Raw genomic sequence first — 22,115 nt, forward strand, 5'->3', positions numbered from 1 at the left:
AGACTTTGGATCAAGCCCTATAAAACCCAGTTCCTCTAGGAACTATTTGCAAATTTAGGGCCTGACCCTGTAATCTAATCTGTGTAGATGACACCCGGAACCTGGGTGGAGCTCCACTGGGACTCTGCATGGGCATAAGGGTCCATTCATGTGGATCCTAACAGGAAATTCGAGCTTTATTTATTTCACTAGGGATTAAATTAGATTGGTTTGGTAAATTTATCAGTGAAAGATACTTCTTTCGGTTACTTTTCTGGTACACCCATTCTAAAACTTATCATAAGCTTAAAATTTTTTACATGATTCCCAAATAATTTGTTCACACTAAGGACTGTAAAGATATATTACTTCATAGCCATGCTGCAATGTAGGGGTTTGATACTTAAGTAAACCAATAATTTCAAACATCTCCTCTTTATGTGCTCATCTGCATAAAATCATCATCATTATCTAGCCTCACACTGTCAACGTATGCTGTCACAATTAAAATTGAAAGTAGGACAACAGTCTAAGATCCGCCAATGAATCATTTTTAAAGATCTCCTCTCTGTATACTCAACTGTACAAATTCATTTCTTCAGATATCTCAATAAGATGCAGCAGTGATAGCAAAACAAAACCAAAACCCTCCTCATCATTTGACAGGAAAGTGATCTAGCAATTTGATTATCTTTTGGTCTGTTAACTGTTTAGAATCCAATTTTCAAAAAAGCCTGTTGACTATCAATGAGAATTGGGTACCTAACTCTCAGAGGCTCCTTTGAAAACCACAGCCTCAATACCTTATTAATTATGATGATTATTATTACTAGTCAAGTATTTCCAGAGGTCTCCCATGGGATCTGTGTGCTAAGTACTGCACAAAAACATAATATAAGATCCCTTTGGGGATGGGATTATGTATAAAATAGCTAACTAGCTGCACTACATTCTCAGTGATTTAACAGAGGGAATGTGAAAACAGTGCTGCATTATTAAACACTGCATTATACAATATGAAAAAAAATCAGTGTGATTGAATTTCTTCTATCACTGTAACAAGCTGGCAGTGTTTGCGTGAAACACCCCATCTTTCTAGCAGATGTTTAGCCTGTCAGGAAAAAGGAAAATGGGATCTGCTGACCCACCAAAGCAGGTGGCTCTTTACCCCAGCTGGGTCTAAGGGATGGAGAGAGGTTATCTAGAGTGTGGTCACAGCAGTCCTGGGAGAGGAAACCTAGGGGCAGCCAAGCCTGGGGAGAACATTTGAACTCATTTTTATATTATCTCTGTTGTTTGCTTTACCAATTAATCAAACCTCAGGAAGAGAGAGGAGTTTGTGCTTTATATACTGTGTGGACTACATTTGTAGGGCAGGTAAGGAATAGCGCCCGTTTCTAATGACATACATTTTAATATGATTATCAGTGAAATAAAGGCTCTGGACCAAATCCTGCCTTTCTTCACATCTGTACAGCCCCACTGCCTTCAATAGGTTTGCACAGCTGCAACTGAGTAGGATTTGACCCTAATAGATGGGAATTGGATTTAGAAAAAAAACTATGCCTTAAAAACACTTAAGACCTGATCCTGTAGCGTGAAGAACATTCAAGGGAGTGGGAGAGCTGCAAGCACATGTTGAGCAAGTCCAGGATGTCGCATTTCCTATCTCCACTGATCCTGCATGAGCACCTCCTCTGAAATGTATTTCCCCTATTCACCCCACTAAATTACTGGATAACTTTGGGCGGGAACAGGCCCTACATGCAAAAGTTTCACTGGCAGTTTGTAAAATAAAGATTCTATAGGCAACATACAGAGAAAGATCATTGTGGCATGGGGGGTGGAGGGTAATAATATATATGTAGGGAACACAGTGCATGGAGTTCTGTCCCAATCTCAGCACAGCCTTTCTTTCTGTGCCCCAGACTAGTCAGAGATGAAGAAAAGCAGGTTCTTTGATCAAATTTCAGAATAATTTAAAATAAACAAAAGTGTTATCCTAGCTGCTATCCATTTCTGGTGCTCTGGGAAAAACACCTCTATTTAGTGCAGGCCTTGGCTTGGCCATCAGAAAGAAAATCATTTCAGCCTTTAAGATGATACTGAATAAAATAATGCAATGATTGCTGAGCTCTTTCTAGACATCACAGATGGACACTATTAAGAGTAAGGCAGAGCTCCAGACATTCTATGGATTTTCTCCCAAGGTGCATACTGTTGCAAAATTCCCCACTGACATTAGTTAGGATGGCAGGATCCAGTAAGTAGCATTGAGGATTGAGCTTTGCCATATGTCATTGTGGCATCCAGACTATTGCTCACCCCTTTGGGTTTGTGTGTCTCTTTAATTGTACTTCTGCCAGGGACCTTCAAGATGTTCAGCTTTTAGAACACTAACTAGATGTTACCCACCCTTTCTCCCAACCACCCCTTACACACTTTTAAAAGACACAGTTGCATCATCTGACCACTTTACAAAGGCCATGGAAAAACAGGTGTAATAAATGAGGCCCCCACAACCAGGGCCGGCTCTAGGCACCAGCAAAGCAAGCAGGTGCTTGGGGTGACAAATTTGCAGGGGTGCAAGAATCCAGCATGAGAGCTGAGAACCAACAGGGAGCCCTGGGAGCTGTAGTTCCTTGGTTAGCTCCCTGCCTATAGAGCCAGCCCTGGAGCAGGGAAAGAACTACATTTCCCAACATTCCCTCAGCCGCAATTAATAGGAAAGGGAGGGGGAAGGAGTGTAGAACTGAAACCTCATGCTACAGCTTGCTGTAAATGGTAAGAACAGAGCCAGCTCTAGGTTTTTTGCTGCCCCCCACCTCAGCCCTGGGCTCCCCCTGCCCCCCCGTGCCGCCCCAGCCCTGGGCTCTTCACCCCCCCCCCCACCCACATCTCCTGCCACCCCAGCCCTGGGCTCTTCTCCCCGCCCCTGCACCCGCACCCCCTGCTGCCCCAGCTCTGGCCCCCACCGCACCGCCTGCTGCCCCAGCCTGGGCTCTTCTCCCTCCCCTCCCCCCCGCACCCGTACTTCCTGCCGCCCCACCCTGGGCTCTCCCCCAAAGAAAGAATTGGGTGGACTAAATGAACATTGCACCTCTCTATCTGAAGCCTAGCAAGGCAGGTACGTGGATCCCACTAGAATTTAAAATGAAAAGTAAGAGAGGGGAGGCTCTGCTAGACTGGGCAGCTTTAGATACAGTACCAGGCACCTAAGAGGATTTACTCTTCTGAGCCATGGAAGCAGAAATTGACTTTTCTTTTCTAGATTTAGCTAATATTCAGAAAGGGAATCCAGCACCTGCCTTCCAGACTTGAACACCCTCAAAATTCAGGAGTGCTCAAGCTCAATTTGGACAGCTGTTACTGCATATCTCCCAAATCAAATATACTGATCCACTGTAACTTGCTGTAGGAAAAAGCAGAATAAACTGAGCAAGAAATGCTTCCCAGTGGTTATTAGGACTGGAATTGCTATTTTCAACAGCTATTGCTTTTTATTATTATTATTATTTTTAAGTTTTAGTTTTATTTGTTTAAAAGGAAGACAGTGATATTGCATTGGCAAATTCCCCATAGAAGCAAAGAATGGAACAAAAGAATAATAAAGGCACCTCAACTTTTCCTCATTTATGTAGGACAGTCTTATCTCCATCCAGATAGCCTTCAATCACACAAGCTGAAAATTGTTCCACTTTACTGCAGTTCTGTAACCATATGGGAACCAATCCTGTCTGTGTTCTGTGCACATCCAAAATTCCTGCTGAATGACCCACCCTGGGAGCAAGTTACCAGTGACCCAGGGCTGGGATGGCGGGGGGAGGCAGCCAAAATTTTTTTTTGCTTGGGGCAACAAAAAAACCTAGAGCCGGCCCTGCCCACAACTGCATCCCATCGTAAGCAGAACTCACCATGGAATTACATAGCGAATCAAGCTTGAAAATGAATGGGATATGGATTTGAGTTATGGCTAGCAAAGGATCAAGATGGCAGTTTAAAGCACTTAACTCCTACAAACTTCCCTCTCCATCCTCTGTACTTCCAGCTTTCCTCTCTGATCTCCAGTACCATTAAAAACAAAAGTTAGGCAGTTTGTTACAGATTTCTTTCTTCCTCCCTCCTCCCTAGGGTGACCAGCTGTCCCGATTTTATAGGGACAGCCCTGATATTTGGGGCATTGTCTTATATAGAGTCCTATTACCCCTACCCCATCCCGATTTTTCACACTTGCTGTCTAAACACCCTACTCCTCCCCAACAATGGACTTATGTAGGAGAAAATCTATTTTAACGTGATGCTGAACAGTACAACCTACTCCATGTGCTGCTTATGAGTGTCATGTGGCTCCACTGCTGAGACCTGACTGCAGGTTGTGTACACAAAAGGGCTAAACAAATAAATGAAATAGAGGATGATATATATTTAAGCCATTTAAAAAAAAGAAAAAAGAAACTAGTAATTTTAGATGCTCAACTTGAGATACCTTAAAAGGGCTAGGGATGGTATCCCTAACCTCTGTATTACCAGAAGCTGGGAAATGGGCAAAGGATGGATCACTTGATGATTATCTAATCTGTTCATTCCCTGGCATTGGTCACTGTTGGAAAACAGGATACTGGGCTAGATGGACCTTTGGTCTGACCAGTATGGCCGTTCTTATATTCTTTTTTCCCCTCCATAGGAGGGGTGCTTAGGCACCTTTCCGGCACCTCAAGTTGGGCATCCAAATTTTTTAGGAAACCAAAATTGCTAGTCACATCTAAAAAATCTTGGTCTGTGTTTTTGGCCTTTACTTTAACCAGCAAATCAACCTTTCCACGGGTTCCAATGCTGACTTGAGTGCTGCTTCACTTCTTTTCAGGTAGGTGGCACGTTACTTCCCTTACTGCTATTCTAATGATGAGTAAGAAACACTGAATGTGCTCTTCAGTCAGTTAACGGTGCATCTTTCTATTAGAGTCCTGGTTGGAAAAACCTGCTCCAAGGATTTGCAGCTGATACCTAACTGTGTTATTTAAATTATAATGGACTCTCAGATTTTCAGTATCCCTGAAACATTGCTATAATGAAATGTAATTTTAGATAGAAAAAAAATCTGCCAGGATAAAAGAAGAACTTGCTAAGATTAAATGAAAATTGAAATGATAGCTACTGAGCTGCATTTTGGGGAAGTGCCATCTCAGACGGATTCTTTCTGTAATGTTTTCAAGACTCACGGGAAGTCACCAATTGACAATTTGCCTCCTATGATATAGAAAAAGGGTAATTCACAGCCCCAGACAGCTCATATTAACATCTCTATTAAAGAAGAAGAAATCCTTCTCCTACTACTTTTTTGCATTATAACAGACTAACTCCAATGGAAACGGCTCATCTGTTCCTGGCATGGAAGAAGCAAAATGCTTTAAAAAAAATACCTGTGAAACATAATCATAGTAATCAGATGCACAAAATGCAAGCTCTTCAGCATGAAAACCATGTTGTGGAAAAAAGTGTAAAGAATTAGAACTCACAGAGACCTTGCTGGGACGCTGCGTAGGAGTGCACTCCTACTTTTATGCTTTCAGCGATAGCAGGGGGCCAGGAAATGTGTAAATACGTAGTGAGCACTTTCAAATCTCTTGCAGTCTGAGATTAATTTGTCACACCTACACCTTTTCCAAGTGGACTTTCTTTGAAATCCACTGCTATACTTCATATAATGCACCTACATGTGTGTAAGGTTGCCAACAGAAGTGTCTTTTCTGTAGCTACTTAGAGTTGGTATGTACCTTTGTTTCCACAGTAAGATACAATAATACTGTGTAACACTTGGGCCTTATACAATACTTCCTATTCAAAAGATCTGAAAACAGTTTACAAAGGAGAATTTTCCTGACAAGGAAACTGAGGCACAGAGAGATTAAAATGCTGAAGGTCATTGTCAGCACCAATTTCCCCTGATTCCTCCCACATTTCAGACCATACCCACTTTTATATTGTTTAAAGCACTTTTAGATGCTTTATAGATTTATATTACAGTTTTATATTACGCATTACACTAAGTAAGCTGGTTTAGTCAGCACCTGGGCTTTTGAGACTACAGTCGTAACAATTGCAACTCTCTTCTAGTATCTAAGGTAAAAAAGCACATAGCTCAATTCACCCGAGAAAATTCCACAGAGTCAACACCATGCACCTCACAGAAGTTGAATGTGTTGGGAAGCTTAGGTTGCATAAAAATAGCATATATCATTTGAACTGAAGTTTGATAATGGGAACCAGTAGAACAAAACATACCTTAATTTTATCCGATAAGCAAGCAAAAACCTAGCTGAAATGAGAGTATGAGGAGTTACTGCCAGAACCTGTCAGACCTTAGTTACAGAATTAACAGATAACACAAGAGCAACATATTCACACATCCACAGCTTTCTGTATTGTGGAACATACCTATTAATAACTTTGGAAAATTTGATGTTTCGATGTTATGGTAGTAAACAACAGATGTGATGGCTGCCAAGAATGCCATACCAGCTGGCATGTACAGGTGCAAATGACGGGATTCTGAAACCCTTAAAAATAAAAATTAAAAAAAATTTTTATATACACATACATACACACACAGCCACCCACCCCTAAACAAAGCTTAAATATACACTGGTTTAATTGTCAGTTATTCACCTCTCTTGTTACTTATCATTAGACTTGGCAGAATTTGAGTCTTTTTTTAGAATTGACAGATAATTAAAATGTTTAAAGCATTTTTTATTTTTAACTATTTACATTTTTCACAATTGTGCAAAAATATGGGTTTAAAACTTTTTTTTTTATCAATTTAAATTTTCACAGTTGTGGGAAATTATGGAAGAAGGTCAGACAATTATTTAATAGACACAAATTCAAAAAGTTAAAACTTCATAACCATTAAAACACATTGTCAAAAATCATGTCAAAATATACAATGCAAATATCCTTAAATCCCGAAATTCAAAAAAGTTCTCAAGCAGCATTTTTCTTACTTTGCTTATCTGAAAATTTCAATGAATTGAAATTTGGGGGGAAGGGATAACTCAGTGGTTTGAGCATTGACCTGCTAAACCTAGGGTTGTGAGTTCAATCCTTGAGTGGGCCACTTGGGGATCTGGGGCAAAATCAGTACTTGGTCCTGCTAGTGAAGGCAGGGGGCTGGACTCAATGACCAGTCCCTTCCAGTTCTAGGAGATGGATATCTCTATTTATTTATTTATGATCATCTATAGAAATATTTTGTCAGGTTGCATGTGTACAGTGAAATTGTACAAATTCTAGTGCATTCCATTTTCAACAATTACAATCAACAATCAAACAAACCAGCCCACCCAAATAATCAGGGAATTACAATATGCCTTGAAGACACAGTCCTGCATTGCAGGTAAGGCAGAATTGCACCGAAGGTGCAGTTTACTCTTCAATGCCTGGTCAGCCATTTCTGCTGGCTGGCAGATAGTTGGATGAGCCATAACCCCATTTTCCCTTTTCCCTACAAGGTAGTAAGGACAAAGCAGCCCCTGTGCTCCCCAGAAAGCAAGGGCTACAATTCAGCCTGGCTCATTTCTGAGCCACTCAAAGTGAGGGTGGTGACATGCAGGATGAGAGGTCTGTGAACAATCCAGGAGTGGGAGAGTCAGGAGGATGTATACCTTTGTCCCCCAGCCTAATGGAAAAGTCAGTCGAGAATGAATGCTTCTCTGGCTCCCTCTGCCCCTTCCTTGTATAGGGAATCGAGAGGTAGTGGAGGGTATGCATATGGGATGGAGGTGGGGTGGAAAGAGCTGCACTGTCAGAGAGCTGAAAGTGCTACAGAAGTCGCTGGAGCTGAGCGTGCAAAGGTTCTGTCCTCCAAGAGATTACTCAGGGCATGGCAGTCAAACTATTGCTCATTCCTTAGGTCTGCGCATGGGGAACACAAATCCTGCCCCCAAAGGAATAATCCGGGGAAATCCCCACACATTGACATAAGTGAGGCCACATGGGCAACCTTTGGCCTAAATGCTTTGCTTAATGACAAGTAACCGCTATTGGTAATAGGAAGACTTATATGTGGATACCTTAATGTCACTAAATTTATAAATAAGGGCAGATTTTTATACAACAGAGTAGAATTCCAAGAGTGAGAAGCCAATAGTTTAGGGATCACATATTTTTACACAGATTTCAGCAGAGTTCTTCAGTTATTCCATGTTTTAGTAGATAATGCTGTAGGAGTAGGAGGTATTTTGCTATAACTCACAAACAGAAGCAAGCTGCAGGAATTCTACTATATAAGCATATCACTAAGCCATTTTTACAACACAGTAGCACGGGTCTATTGCTGGTTGCCAAAGGCTTTGACAGCCCGACTACTATCAAGAGAGCTTTTAACAGCAAGACTTGTTTTGATTTTAGGAAGATGATGAGTCTCTTCGCTACAGGAACAAAATCTGTTTTTATTCACAGAACAACTTGCTAAGCTGCCGAGTGCTCCAGAGATGTGATTGTGGGCTGGCAGCCCTCCAGTATAGTTAGGAACTTTGATTCTCATCAGGATGCACTTCTTATTCAACAGCAGTGTTCTGGGTCAGTTTAAGAATAACCTTAAAGAGGGCAATATTCTGCTTCAAGTCCCCACATACTTATAATTAAAAACAAAAATCAGTATTAGAAAAGCTCTTTCTAAAATGCCTTTTGGGTGCTAAGGGATTTCCTGTTTAATGTATACTTACGAGGAGATAAAATGTATAATAAAATAATAAAAATGGGCAAAACTGATACAGAGAGATATAATTCAGTTAAACTAGGGTTCCTGCTATGCAGTCCATGATGTTTATACATATATTCTCTCAGCCTATTATGGTAGAGAAAACAAAATAACTATTGGTACCATAAAGTACTCTCAGGATTCATATGACTTGCTTTATTCAGAAAATTTCTCTCATATTTTATTACATAAACTCTTATGCCAAATTTCAGGTCATAAGTAAAGGAATGGTAGAATTAAATAAGGATATATATGCTAGTATATTAGTCTACTCCTAATCTTGCTCCCAATGAAAGTCAAACACGCATTGATTTCAACTGGAACAGAACCAGTTTATGTTTCATTCTATTTATATTTCAACTTTAGTGAACAGGATTTGATCCCATCATAGTAATGTGAGTAGCTCCATTCAAGGCAAGAAGGCAATAGGTTTGATTCTTTTCTCTCACACACTGGTGGCACATCAGTAGTTACTCTGTTGAGGTCAATGGAGTTACTCCAGTGTAAAACATGCGTGAGAAGAGAATCAGGTCCAATAAGCCTTTGAGCAAGGCAAGCAGAACTTGGCTCATGGAGGAATATTTGTGACCTAATCCTGTACATGGGAGTTTTGTCTGAGCAAGGACTGTGGGATCAGGTCCTTAGATGTTTCATTGAAACATCACCATCTGCTTGAATTGTCAGGATATATCTAAGATTATCCTTTGGAATGATAGTGTCATTAAATTTAACTAAAAATGATTCAGGGGCAGGCCATTTTTATGTGTGCACATACTTGGCAAGGTCTATGGAATTTCTGATACAAAGTCTGTAGGTTAATCACCATGAATACAGATTACATGTTTATAACAAGCCAAATGGCTTAGATGAAAATTTAGACAGGGGAGTAGTACTTACATAGAAACCCTTCAAAGATAGTGGGTATTATCAAGAAGAACTATGCATCCACTTACCCATCTGACACTATGCCCTCTGCTATTTCACACACCAGCACAAACAAAAGGATGAAAGTCAAGATCCAACGTAAATTGTGGCCGGGAAAATGAAGCCAAGTGCTATGATGTATATGAACTTTGGAACTCTGACTTCCCCATCCTAAACGTAAAAGCAGAATCATCATGAGGATTTTTATGTGCAACCATAACCCCACATGAGAAAATGTTCTAAACTGAAAATGTTGAACTCTTTTCTCTCTTTCATATTTAAAAGCAATAACTGAGTTGGAAAATGTTACAAGTGAGGACTCTCACTGTGCAACTATACTGTAAAAATGTGACATCGGGACTGATCCTACATTCCTTGTGCACTAAACATTTCCAAGACCTACAGTGGGTGTTTTAGTTGTAAAAAAAAGTACAGAGTAGGGCCCAAGTATAAAGGGGAAAAAAAACAGTGACACATTTAGACCCTGATCCTATAAACACTTGCATGTTTATAACTTTATTCAAATGAATCAACCCACTTAAATCAATGAGACTACTCATGCAAGTAAATTTATGCATATATTTAAGTATTTGCACGATTGGAGACTCATGTAACAACTTTATTATAGAATATAAGCCAAAAAGCACATAGAATATATAACAATCTTCCAGTAAATTTAATAATGTGATTCCAAATAATCTCAAACATTAAATATTTATAACCAAACTTTTTAAAAATGCCAGTATTTTTACTATATAATAAAATCCTGTGCAATTAATTTTATTAATATAACTTAGAAAAAAAAAGCATAAATTTCATAAAGTAATTATTTTTTGACAGGCTTCTTTGCTCACAAATACCATTGCTTAATTTTTAAAATTAAAGCAGTAATATTTAGTTCTTAAGAGAGTTAAATACTAGAGCATAGCATGGCATTTATGCTGCCCAGATTTCCTGCTAAACAGCTCCTCAAATGACTGCTTTGAGCTTTCGTGAGCAAAGGACACCCATTTTGACATATTATGTTGTGGTTTTGTGTTGTGGACAAACATCACCCAGGAACCAGACTGACTCCTGTAACTTATAAATTTATGCAGAATTGGAACTCCTAGTTCCAGTAATGAAGAAGTGTATTAAACCACTGGGCCACCTACTGGTAGCCCCAATATAATGTCTGGTAGTGAATTCATGCTAATATAGCTTAACTTTCAGTAAGTGGCTGTATTATTTGACAATATCAAATCAACTTGCTCCAAAACAGTAGCTTTCTGATTTTAGCAGTAAACTTGTTCTGTTATTTCCTCAGCTTGCAAAGCTCATAGGGCAAAATCCTGATGTCCTTATGCAGTTTCTACTCAATCCTTACATGGGGAAAACTTCCACTAACTTAATGGACTTGAAAAGGAGTTTTGCCTGCATAAAGAAAGCCAATTCTTGTAGTCCATGAGATTTTCCAAAGTCCCCTTATCACAGGCAAATCTGAGCTACATATGTTAAAATTAGTAAGCGTGAATGCTTCCATTAATATAAAATAATAAGATTATAATAGTTGGGGGAAATGATAGCTTGATTGATAGGTCATCCTAAAGTATGCATCTAGTCAGTATTACTTTAAACATTTAACATTTTAGCTGTCTATTAATGTTTAAACAGTTTAGTCCAGAGGCAACAAACGATTATATTGGTACAGACAGCTTGATTAGTTACACTGTTTATACTGTGGTACCTCAGGCTTCTGTGATGCATTGGCAGAATATGGCTAATTCATTAAACTGTCCTTAATGAACATTTAAGGGTGTCCCTTTCTGTCAACTAAACTGTGTTAACATTAGTAGCTTGAGTGAACCTGCTGAATAAACTCAACTGACACAGGATTTTCAGAAAAGCTCAGTAAGATTCAAGTCCCTTCTGAAGTAATGGACATGCCACCTTTGACTTCAATAGGAGCCCTTAGGCTGAGTGCGTCTGAAAATCGTGTGTGTGTGTGTGTGTGTCAGTCTCGCATGAGAGACTGCAACCCACCCGGTCACAGGCAACTGGAAACAATGTCAGGCTCCTCCGTCAAATGCATCCAGTCGCGATCTTTGCCCCTGACCCATGTGCCAGCTGATCAGGCCCCAGGCTAGCGCTTTGCAACCCAGGAGCGGTGGGCTCTTAGAGAATGCCCCGAGGCACACTGCTGGGAGTGGATCCATCCAGAAAGGCAAGGTGAAGAGACCGATGCTATGGCTGAAGCAAGCAAGAAAGCCAAGGCTCCCTGCTTGGAGATATGGAGCAGACTAGGCAGGCTGCAGAGCTAGGGTACCGGCGAGAAAATCATAAATACCCCCCCGCGCACAACAGAGCAGCCTAAATGGGGCCGTGCAGCCGCACTCACCTATGAAGAGGATAGGGAAGGTGATGAAGAGCAGGAAGACGTGCGGCACCACGTTGAGCGCGTCGACAAAGCAGCCGTTGTTGAGCACCCCTTTCTCCACGTTGTAAGCGGCCGAGTTATTCTCATTGCCACAGAACGCCAAGGACATGGTGGAGGAGCTGGGACGCTGCGCGCAGCGCGCAGGGGAGGGGGGCGCATCCACACACACATAGACTGTCGCGGCGCTGAAGGCGGCGGGGTTGGCCTCCCTCCCCGGCATTACCTGGGGGACATGGTGCGGAGCCCCGGCCCCCGGCGCAGAGCGCGCGCAGAGCGAGGCATGGGAGAAGCCAAGGGGGCTGCCAGCAGCTGCGCCCCAGAGGCGCGCGCGGGTCACCGTGCTGGAGAGGGGTCCGCGCGCCTCGCCCGGCGCTCTTCGGTCCGGAGCCCTTCAGACCGGTGCCCAGTCCTAGGCTGTGCCCGCTCCTGGGAGGCTGCCTTGCTCCCGCGCCTGCTAGGATGGGAGCAGCTGAGGCTGCAGGACGAGCAGGCTGGAGACTACGGGAACATCTGGCGGCAGCATCGCAGACAGAGAAACAAGAGGAGGCTTCGCCCTGGTGGCCGCTCCTCGCGCGCCTCAGTCGCTGCTACTGCTGCGTGAATGCAGCTGCAGCTCCGGCCTTAAAGGAGCCGCCTTCCTTCCCCTCCTCTGCCAAGGAAGCAGGGGCAGCAGGCTCGCCCCATCTCCAGCCCCCCGCCCGCACTCTCCAGGGCAGGTCTGGGGTCTGTACAAACCAAATCCAGCCCGTTTTTCTAAACATTTTGCATTCCGCCCGGCATGCTCGCGCTTGGGCTCTCTGGGGGAAATCTTTCAAGTCCTCTCTGCCCCAGGCCAGAACTGTTGGCCAAAGAAAGCCCAGAAAAGGACAAAGAGCCCAGGAGAGATCATCTCCACCCTCACCAAGCACTCTCAGACCCATCCTCCCCCAGGCACTCAGATCATTTTGGGGGAGAGCTACTCATCCCCAATCTCAAGCTGAGAAAGTCGATGCATAGGGCAGGCAGGTGCTGTTCCCAGCCTTTTTATTCAGGTTCTTATACTGCCCTCATCATCATGTTACTCCATCTCTTTCCAGTGGTGCAATAAGTAATGTGACTATCATCTGCGGTTCTTTCTTACATCCTCTTCCCAGGTGTCTCTCACGATCCTCTCCCCCCAACTAGCTCTGCCCATGCAAGTGCCTCTCTGCACACTAGCTGTTGTAATTCTGGGCACCTCCTGGAATAATACCAAAATGGATCCTGCTTTGGGGATCTGGATGGATGTCCATTGAATATTAGGTAGAAATTACTATTGTAATTACATTTGTGTTTCACAATGGCCTTGAAATTGAACCCAGCTCCCCAGCCGTGAAAGATTAATGCATGATTGGCGCTGCCCTGAATTCAAGTAGTAAAAGCTTGTGGGGTTCAGAATGAGATCCCATGGGATTTTCCATGGAAATCCCTGAGATATTTCACTGTAAGCCTCACAGCCCTCCACTATTTTTCAGTTGTCAGCACATTTGTAAATAAGTATCAAAGAAGATCAACTTTTCACATTTTTAGCATGAAGCAAAAATGTGAGACAACTTCCAAGCTTTCAGAACAGCATTTCTTTTGTTATGAAAGAAACTTTTTTTAAAAAAGGAAAGATGGTGTTTTGTGGAGGTTAACGGTGGAAGTTTCAGAGCTGGCTAGAGGAGGGATGCTAAATTTCCCATGAAAATTAGTCATCCAAATCCCCTAAGTGGCTTTGAAAATTGCTGCCTAACATCCTGTATTTATTATCAGGAGACCACATACAGCAGCAGTGTAAGCATCCTCCTGGTGGCCTGATAGTATTGCTTATGCCTTTCCTGGAGGGATCACTTCTAGGGATGGGCGACTTCTAGGGGTGGGGAGACAAAAGACCTGTTTCTCCACTACTTTGTACAGTCACTTACACCCATGCAAAGTGCAGGTAAGACACTGCCAAATCAGAATGGGAGCATTTAAATCCAGTTTGATAGCATAAGATGCAAGGCAGGGGAGAACCTGTACCAAAGTCTGCATTCAAGAATTAGCTTCTTTGTTAAAATGTCCAATCAAGTTGTAAATGAATGCTAATTGAGATGGTGAATTTTGTCAAGGTATGGATGCTTCTTCTCTAAGATGTAGAACTTTCTCTTAGGAAGGTCTTCCTCTCTTTCACCACCCCCACCCCACAAACCCTAGGTAGATCAAGTTATTTCTCCTATAATCTGGAAAGAATGATTTCATTTTTGTAATTTCTACTTTTAAATACTTGAGGCACTCAACTACTATGGTGATAGAGATACTTAGATAGGGGAAAAGATTTGTTTTATTTTTTTTAAATGATGTGTGTGTCACCCAGGATAATATATCTCAACCCTTTACCAAGTTTTTATAATAATGAAAACTAGAGTGGGTCCAATGGTCCAGAGAGAATTATGTGAAACTAAAAGTGCCTATATATGGGAGGAGGAGAACTAAGAAGGAAGAACAAGTGAAAAAAGCTAAAATGATTAAAGTGTTGTTATAGCTGTTTTAGTCCCAGAACTTGAAAGAGACAAGATGAGGGAGATATCTTTTATTGGACCAACTTCTGTTGGTGAAAGAGAAAAGCTTTTGAGCTGTAGAGCTTGAATGCTTGTCTCTCTCACCAACAGAAGTTGGTCCAATAAACAATATTACCTCCCCTACCTCGTTTCTCTCAAAAGGATTAAAGACAAACTGACCCCCGCAGAAAGTTCTTGTACAGTGTGGGGTAGATCTTGCAAATGGATCTGTCCTGCCTCTCTTCAGAGGGGCTCTGCATAGGCACAAGGGTGCAACGATTTGTTGGATCTAGCTCTAATCCTTGAAAACAGCCACAGAGGGACATTCTAGAGAAGGGGTTGCTGAAATGAGGAGGTTGCGCCCTTATCTTGATTCCAGTAGAAACTGGTTGTCCTTGCTCTGACTTCAGTCACTTTGGAGTGACAAAGGAGGAAATAGTCACTCAGGCAGCTTAGATATAGGATTTTTAGCATCTTACATACTATCAGCAAGAGCATTTCATTCATTCATTCTCTATAATAAAACAGCACTGTGTTAGCAATGCCAGGGGACCTATGCGGCTGTAATAGACTACAGATTTTATGATATTTATATACTCATCAGTTCTTGGGTTTTGTTTCTTCACCAAAATGATGACATTATTAGATTAAACCTTCTTAACAGATGAACCCTGGGCTCAATGCAGATTTCTAAATGAGTGTAATCATATCTGAAACTGGTTTTATCGAATTTACTCCCTTGGCTATTTCTGTCTGAAATGATTCCAGATGAAATTTAAATTCTTCATCGCTGGGCTTTGGATCAGGGCCTACGTAAATGTAAAGTATCAAAATACTTGATAAAATTAAATCAAATGCTCAATAACTATTGTGGAAGGCAAATATTTTCTCATTACAAGTGGGTCTGTATAAAACCCTGGATACAAACAGGGCGCAAGCAAGCAAGCAAACAAACAAACAAACCAATTGCTTGTGAGTAGTTCATGCAGATAGTCACATTTTAAAAGTTGAAAAGCAAGTAAATAAACTAAAAGTAAAAAATCTTGGTTTGTGTTTTATGCTTCAAAATGCAACCAATACAGGATGCATTTCATCTGCAAAATCTTTTTTCATTTGCACAAGAACTTAATAGTTTGGACAAGAGCTTAATCCTAAAGAGCTGGCAGAGGAAATAGTGTCTATACTGGTTACATTTAGAAAGTATAAAATCTAAGCCAAATCATGTATGTTTGATTATTTTTCAACTTTTAAAATATACTTATTTCTATATACAAAACACTTAAAATACTAAAGTCCCTGCCCTGAAGTGAAATAGAAAAACTGACAGATTAGGGGAAACAATTATCTTCCTCATTTTACAGATGAGGAATGAAGGCACAGAGAGATTGAATGATTTGTTCAAAGTCATATAGGTAGTCTGTGGCAGAACTGGGAATTAAATTCAGAACTCAAATCCCAGTCCAGTCTCTGAATCATCAGTCCATCTTCATATGCTAAAAGTATCAATCAAGATATTGTACAGGTCTGTCACATCTTACGCACATTTAACATGCGCGATTTCAGCTTTACACGGTCGGCAAAAACAAAAAGAGAAAAATAACAATTTTAATACTGTACCTGTAGTGCGGGCGATTCCGCCCATCATTGAACTCAATGTAATTTTGACTATACGCGGTTTTCACTTTACGTGCTAACCACGGAACGGAACCCCCGCATAAAATAAGACAGACCTGTAATTCTTGAGGCATGGACATTTCGCAAAATACTCTGCATCAGGGAAGTGGATGACTCAGGAATAGGGGATTCAATATGTATCCTTTAATTGGTTTCAATCCAGCAGAGAGTAGATCACTAATATGGCTGTCTGAAGTCAGTGGCCTCAGTCCAGGTCCACACACCACAGAACAACCATTTCAATTAGCAGTGTATTGTCAGCCTCAAAAGAACGGCCAGGAACCTACACTCTCACCCCTAGGAAATGAGTAAGGCATAGAAGCCTGGGTAAGCTTTTATTATTGCTACCCAGCTGTACATACTTTGTAGATATATAAACAATTTCTGACTCTAGTATTGTTGGTCAGGTAACTTTTGCAATCATTAAACATAACCCTTTCTTCTCCGGAGCCCTTCCACAATAATTTTTACTGGTAGCTAGACTGGATGAGATTCTGAATCAGAGCAGGAATTTTCAGTAATTGGTGATACATTGTAGCTACAGTTTAATTACAATAAAACATTTAACTGTTTTAACAATCATTTAAAATGTTGCAAAGTATGCTTCAAAAATCAAAACAACTGAAATTAATTGGCATGTTGATGTTTTATGGGTGAGCCATTCAAACAAGGACAAAATATTAGATCATGGAAGCATCAGAGTACTTATCTGTAGGATTCTCCAGGAAAAATACTTAAAACACAAACAGAACAAAACCTAGAACATATATTAGGATACTTTTAAAGTTTGCATTTTTACGGACAATGCCACTATTTTGTTCCTGGCATAACTTCATTGAAATCAACGGGCAGCAGTGATGAATTTGGACTAATATAATTTCTTGCCTATTATTGCATCAAGTGGTATTCTCTTCCCCCTCACAAATGGTTACAGGTTCTATTGTCTCCTTGGTATTTAACAGGTATTGTTAATGGATATTATATAAGCATATTAGGGAAAGATAGACATCTGTAGGCCAGATTCTGAACCCTTTACTCATAATGGTAAGCAATTTTTCATGCAAGTAGTCCCCTTGACTTCAGTAGGACTACTTGTGAAAATAGTTGCTCACCAACATGGGTCAAAAGGGTTCACAGTTTAGCCCCATGATAATAAACGAGATACTCTGACTTCATTGGGTTTTGACTCATGCCCCAAATAGATACATTTTTCATTTAAAGTTGACTTGCAAGTCTTATATTGAGCCTTGTGATAATGGGAGGTTTAGCTGATGAATGCCCCAGAGGAAGAGTAAAGGAGAACTATGGTAACTACTGCTCTCCAGAGTCCGGTTCTTGTGGGTTACATGAACCCTATAGTATTTTCCCATGCACTAGCTATTACCTAGTATTTCTCAAAACTTCTGCACAATCCCTTTTCCCACCTTATCTTCCCTATTTCCACAATGCTATCTTTCTTCCATCTTTTCAACTATTCAATAAAAAGATCAGGGTCTGGACAGTAACCAGCACATTTGATAGCCTGACAAATTTTGTTTGGCAAGAAATGCTACAGAGGCTGCCAGAGGATTTGAAATTGAATTCCAAACAGGTAATGGATAATATCATCCCGCAAGACAATCTTTATATCTGATTGGAATTTGAATTTGTTTACCAATGATGTAAACAGATAATGGACTTAACTGCCTTTCACAATTTAATACCTGCTTGCTGAGTTTGTTTCCAACAGATCAGAAAACATACAGCATTTAAATGAAAGTGTTCACAATTGCTTCCTACCTTTTTTATTGTTCCTCACTCCTTAATTCATCTCTTGTATGCGGGCTCCTCTCTCTTTGCTTTTTCTCAGCAATACTAAATATCAGAAGTGGTTCTACAGGATAAAATCATGCATCAGAGGGTATAAACTATATGGATCATTATTCAGGCTTTAGCTTTCGTTTGGAACTTAAATACATAATTAGGCACATAAATAAGTTACCTGATTTTTCAAAAGCACTGGGCAGCCACAGCTCACATTCACTTGAAAAATAAGGCCGCTTATTTAGGCATCTAAATTTAGGCACCGAAGTTGGAAAAATTTGGATGTGGGATTTTGGAATGTTCAGAGGACCAAGGCCTGAGAAGAAATGATCAACTGAAACTCCTACTAAAGTCATGGGATTTGCAGATGCTGAACTCATCCCTTTCTGCTGTGGACTCAGAGGCTTGATAAATATTTGATATACGATTTATACTTTGGGAGAAAGTCTTCTCTCAGATATAGGAGATGAACAGTGGTTCATGTGAAGGGGAACTGTGTGTGAATATCCAATAACAAATTTCCTTTCAAAAGAAGAAGGGTTCATGATCACAAATCAAAATCCTTTTTGCTCAGCAGCAAAAGATGCTGCTATTTCATCATCTGATAGAAAATATTTGGTAAGAAAACAAGTGAACTGTCAATGTAAGTGCATTGCTATTGTAACAAGCCCGAATAGCCATAAAAGCATATGAACAGAGGTTAGGAGGGATGCATATTCATTCTAAATAAATAATAATTTTATCCATTTACAATTCATGACCTTCATTAAAAATGAAGAAAGGACTTACAAGTAAGTCAACCTGTTTTAGAGGGAAAAGGAAACACATGCTCTTTGTTATGGCTGATGCCATTTTATATGCATTAAGAGAATGGGAATGATGATCCTGTCTGAAATTTGTTATGCCTTTGGGTAATGGATCCAAGTTGTGGGAGTAAATGGGCTAGAGGGCCATTCACACCCCCCTTCCATCTGTGCATTCATGAAAGAAAGAATGATGGGATAAAGTAAACCTGTTTCTTGGACCATGATGCTGCCCAAATTCATCACAAATATTATAAAGACAGGGAACTCCAGTCTTCGATGCGCAATCAGAAGTGCTCCCACCTCTGTAATGTTTCTGATTAGCATTGGCACTTCTTCTGGGGTGAACGCCACAAATGCTTTGTGCACTGAGGTACACCTTGACCTGTCATGAATGCAAAAAACAATGGGGCTTTCCAGAATGTAAGGGAAAGTGTTACTTAACCTCGACAAACATTTTGTCAAATCAAACCATCTTGCTTTGAACACAATAACTAACTCAGTATTTCAACTGGGATGAGTACACATGTACTTTCAAAGCAAGAATGTACAACTCATAAGCTCAGCTGGAAAAGGAGAATGTATATTGTAAAATGAGATGTGTATAAGAAAGAGGTATTAAAAAGGTACCATTACACCACAGTACAAGTGCTTTGATAGGACCAGACAGTCTCTCTGGTGAGTTACTCACATGAGTAGTCTCATTTATGTCAATGGGACTATTTGAGAGAGTAAGTGGGCACCAACAGGAATAAGGGGTTCAAAGAACACGTTCTCAGATGCTCCATTAGTTACCGGTAAATCAATTCATGTGAACATTCTGGTTAAAGATTCTACAAGAGGGATTCTTAACAGGATTTTTTGTTTTACTTCATACAAAAATATAAATAATTGTGACTAATTTAATGGTATTTTTGTGTAAAATTACTGTGATGCAACTCACATTCAGATACTCAAACAGTATGAAGTAAATGAGCTACTAATGAGCTACAGTTCCATTGTTTGGTATATATTCCAAATTACAAATCTAAGATTTGCTATACATTCAGTGGGTCTGATTCTCCTCCGCTTCACCTCTGAGTGTATCTTTATGGAAACCAGTTGAGTTAAAGTAGTTTTTGTGAGATCAGAGTCAGGTCTATTTTTTTAAACCATTATATGCCATGAGAGGATGCAAAACTAAAACACCATTATTTGCCTTGAAACACAGCCTGTTTAATACACCTGCCTTACATATATAGTTTTGCAACCAAGCAAATAGTGTTTGTTTATTCTCCCTCTGGTACAGACCTCACACATTCACATTCTAAGAGCCTGATTCAATGCTTGTTGAAGTCAATGAACAGTCTCAATGGGCTTTGGATCTGCCCCTAAAAGAATTTCTACTTAAATGATCATGTAGCTTCATATTTTTCCAAAACAGGAGTTTTTCTATGAAATACACATGAATAAAGATACTGGTTAGTCAATCATCAAAGCCAATCTAACAGTGCAGTTCTTTTCTTAATGCACGCAGCACATTAGTCATTATACTCAGGTGTCTTGTTGTAAAGAGGGGATTTTTAACTTGTTTGGAAATGTATAGCATATATTCTTCAGGAGTCTGGACATTCTTTTTTCTCCTACCAGGAAGCTATTTTAGCACAAACAAAGTGAACATAATCTACTTGCACATCATTATTTAATATTTTCTATTACAAGTGACATTGCCAAACATACACCTCTACCTCGATATAACGCTGTCTTCGGGAGCCAAAAAATCTTAGCACGTTATAGGTGAAACCGCGTTATATCGAACTTGCTTTGATCCACCGGAGTGTGCAGCCCCACACCTCTGGAGCACTGCTTTACCACGTTATATCCAAATTTGTGTTATATCGGGTCGCGCTATATCGGGGTAGAGGTGTATTTGTGAATAATCTGAGGTATCACTTGAAATCTTAACCACTCCACAGAAGAAAAAGATATGTTTGTATACGTTTTAGTCTGTAGCATGAAACAGACAGCAAAATTCAACTGTAGATTGTAACAACATATTTGTGTAGTATACATTAGTATTCTTGCATTAGAAGAACTAAGGGCCAACACCTCCACTGGTGTTAAGTCTCTGTAGCTTCATTGATTTCAATAAAGCATTTCTGATTTACACCATCTGATGATCTGGCATTAATCTTTTATTAGATACCAATACATAGCAGACCTTACAATGTATGCAAACTAGTACAGGTAAATATCTGTTTCCCCATGAATTTGCAGTTAAGTCTCTGATACCAGAAAAAGAATGGCTGGACATGCCAGCATGACTGCATGCATTCAGTAGTTGACATTTACAAATATACTTCTTACCTCTTTAAATCAGGTCTCCACGTTGGTGGAAATTGTAAAATCTACTTTCAAAATGAAGCTGTGTGATGGTGCCAAGCCAAATGAAAGAATTGTTCTGCAAATAGGTCCTACAATTTTAGTGATGGCTTACAAAGCAATCCGTCCTTCTTCATAATACACCAGGTAAAGCATAGACACAATGCTATGCACACCTTTTATCCTTTGGGTATCCTTTTCTTGCATCTAAAGCAGCATACATGACTTTTATGATTAAGTGACAGTACAAAGCATGGATCCTGATCCAACACAGAGCAGAAAATTTTGGCAGTAGCTGCCAGGAAAATATCCTAATTTGCGTAATGTTCTTCAGTTTGTTTTAGACTAGCACCTGTACTGAAGACAAGTTTCCAAGTTCAATCCAGCCAGAGTTGTGACGACCTTAAGGTGTTGTGGCACTCATGAAAATATGGGCAGGAGCCATCTTGGAAAAGCCTGCTTTTCTCCCAACACACTATTTTACAGTGTTAATTAGGCACTCAGATAACTAGCAAAAGCTGGCAAAAGTGATGCCTGCAAGTTATGTGGCAGCAAAGCAACTGGATGGTAGATTGAATGGTTGCAGGTCCTTTCCTTCAGTAACATGACAAAGGTATTTCAGAGGCTTTATAACCTTCCTTCAGCCTCAGGGTTCCTTTCAACAATGGGAGCTGAGTGCATGTGCAGAACACACTAAAGGTGCAGGGTGTTCATTTGAGTACATTACTTTATACCTTGTTAATATTCAGTACAAAGGTTAGCTCAGCAGCTTCCACATCACTCATCTTCCTCTTCCTGCATATGCACATTCAGTCCCAACATAAGAGCTGGTAGCATATTCAATAGGGTTTTTT

General features: G+C 40.4%; 1 protein-coding gene across 7 annotated transcripts in view; it reads right to left on the bottom strand.

The window, feature by feature from the left end:
- ABCC8 (ATP binding cassette subfamily C member 8) overlaps positions 1 to 13,184 on the bottom strand; it is a 136,517-nt gene extending 123,333 nt beyond the window's left edge. For 3 of the 7 annotated variants that reach the window (XM_034770188.1, XM_034770187.1, XM_034770186.1), the window contains exons 1-3: positions 12,042 to 13,182; positions 9,694 to 9,835; positions 6,415 to 6,536 (exon numbers count right to left, since the gene is read on the bottom strand). In XM_034770188.1, the coding sequence (XP_034626079.1) occupies positions 6,415 to 6,536; positions 9,694 to 9,835; positions 12,042 to 12,300 (523 nt within the window). In that variant the 5' untranslated portion in view covers positions 12,301 to 13,182. Of the gene's footprint in view, positions 1 to 6,414; positions 6,537 to 9,693; positions 9,836 to 12,041 lie in introns of all 7 variants that reach the window. The other 4 variants (XM_034770184.1, XM_034770182.1, XM_034770183.1 and 1 more) reach the window with 3 other exon arrangements.
- Positions 13,185 to 22,115: the final 8,931 nt, after the last annotated feature.

The sequence above is a fragment of the Trachemys scripta genome, chromosome 4 (genome assembly GCF_013100865.1).
Source record: "Trachemys scripta elegans isolate TJP31775 chromosome 4, CAS_Tse_1.0, whole genome shotgun sequence".
Classification (NCBI taxonomy): Eukaryota; Metazoa; Chordata; order Testudines; family Emydidae; genus Trachemys; species Trachemys scripta.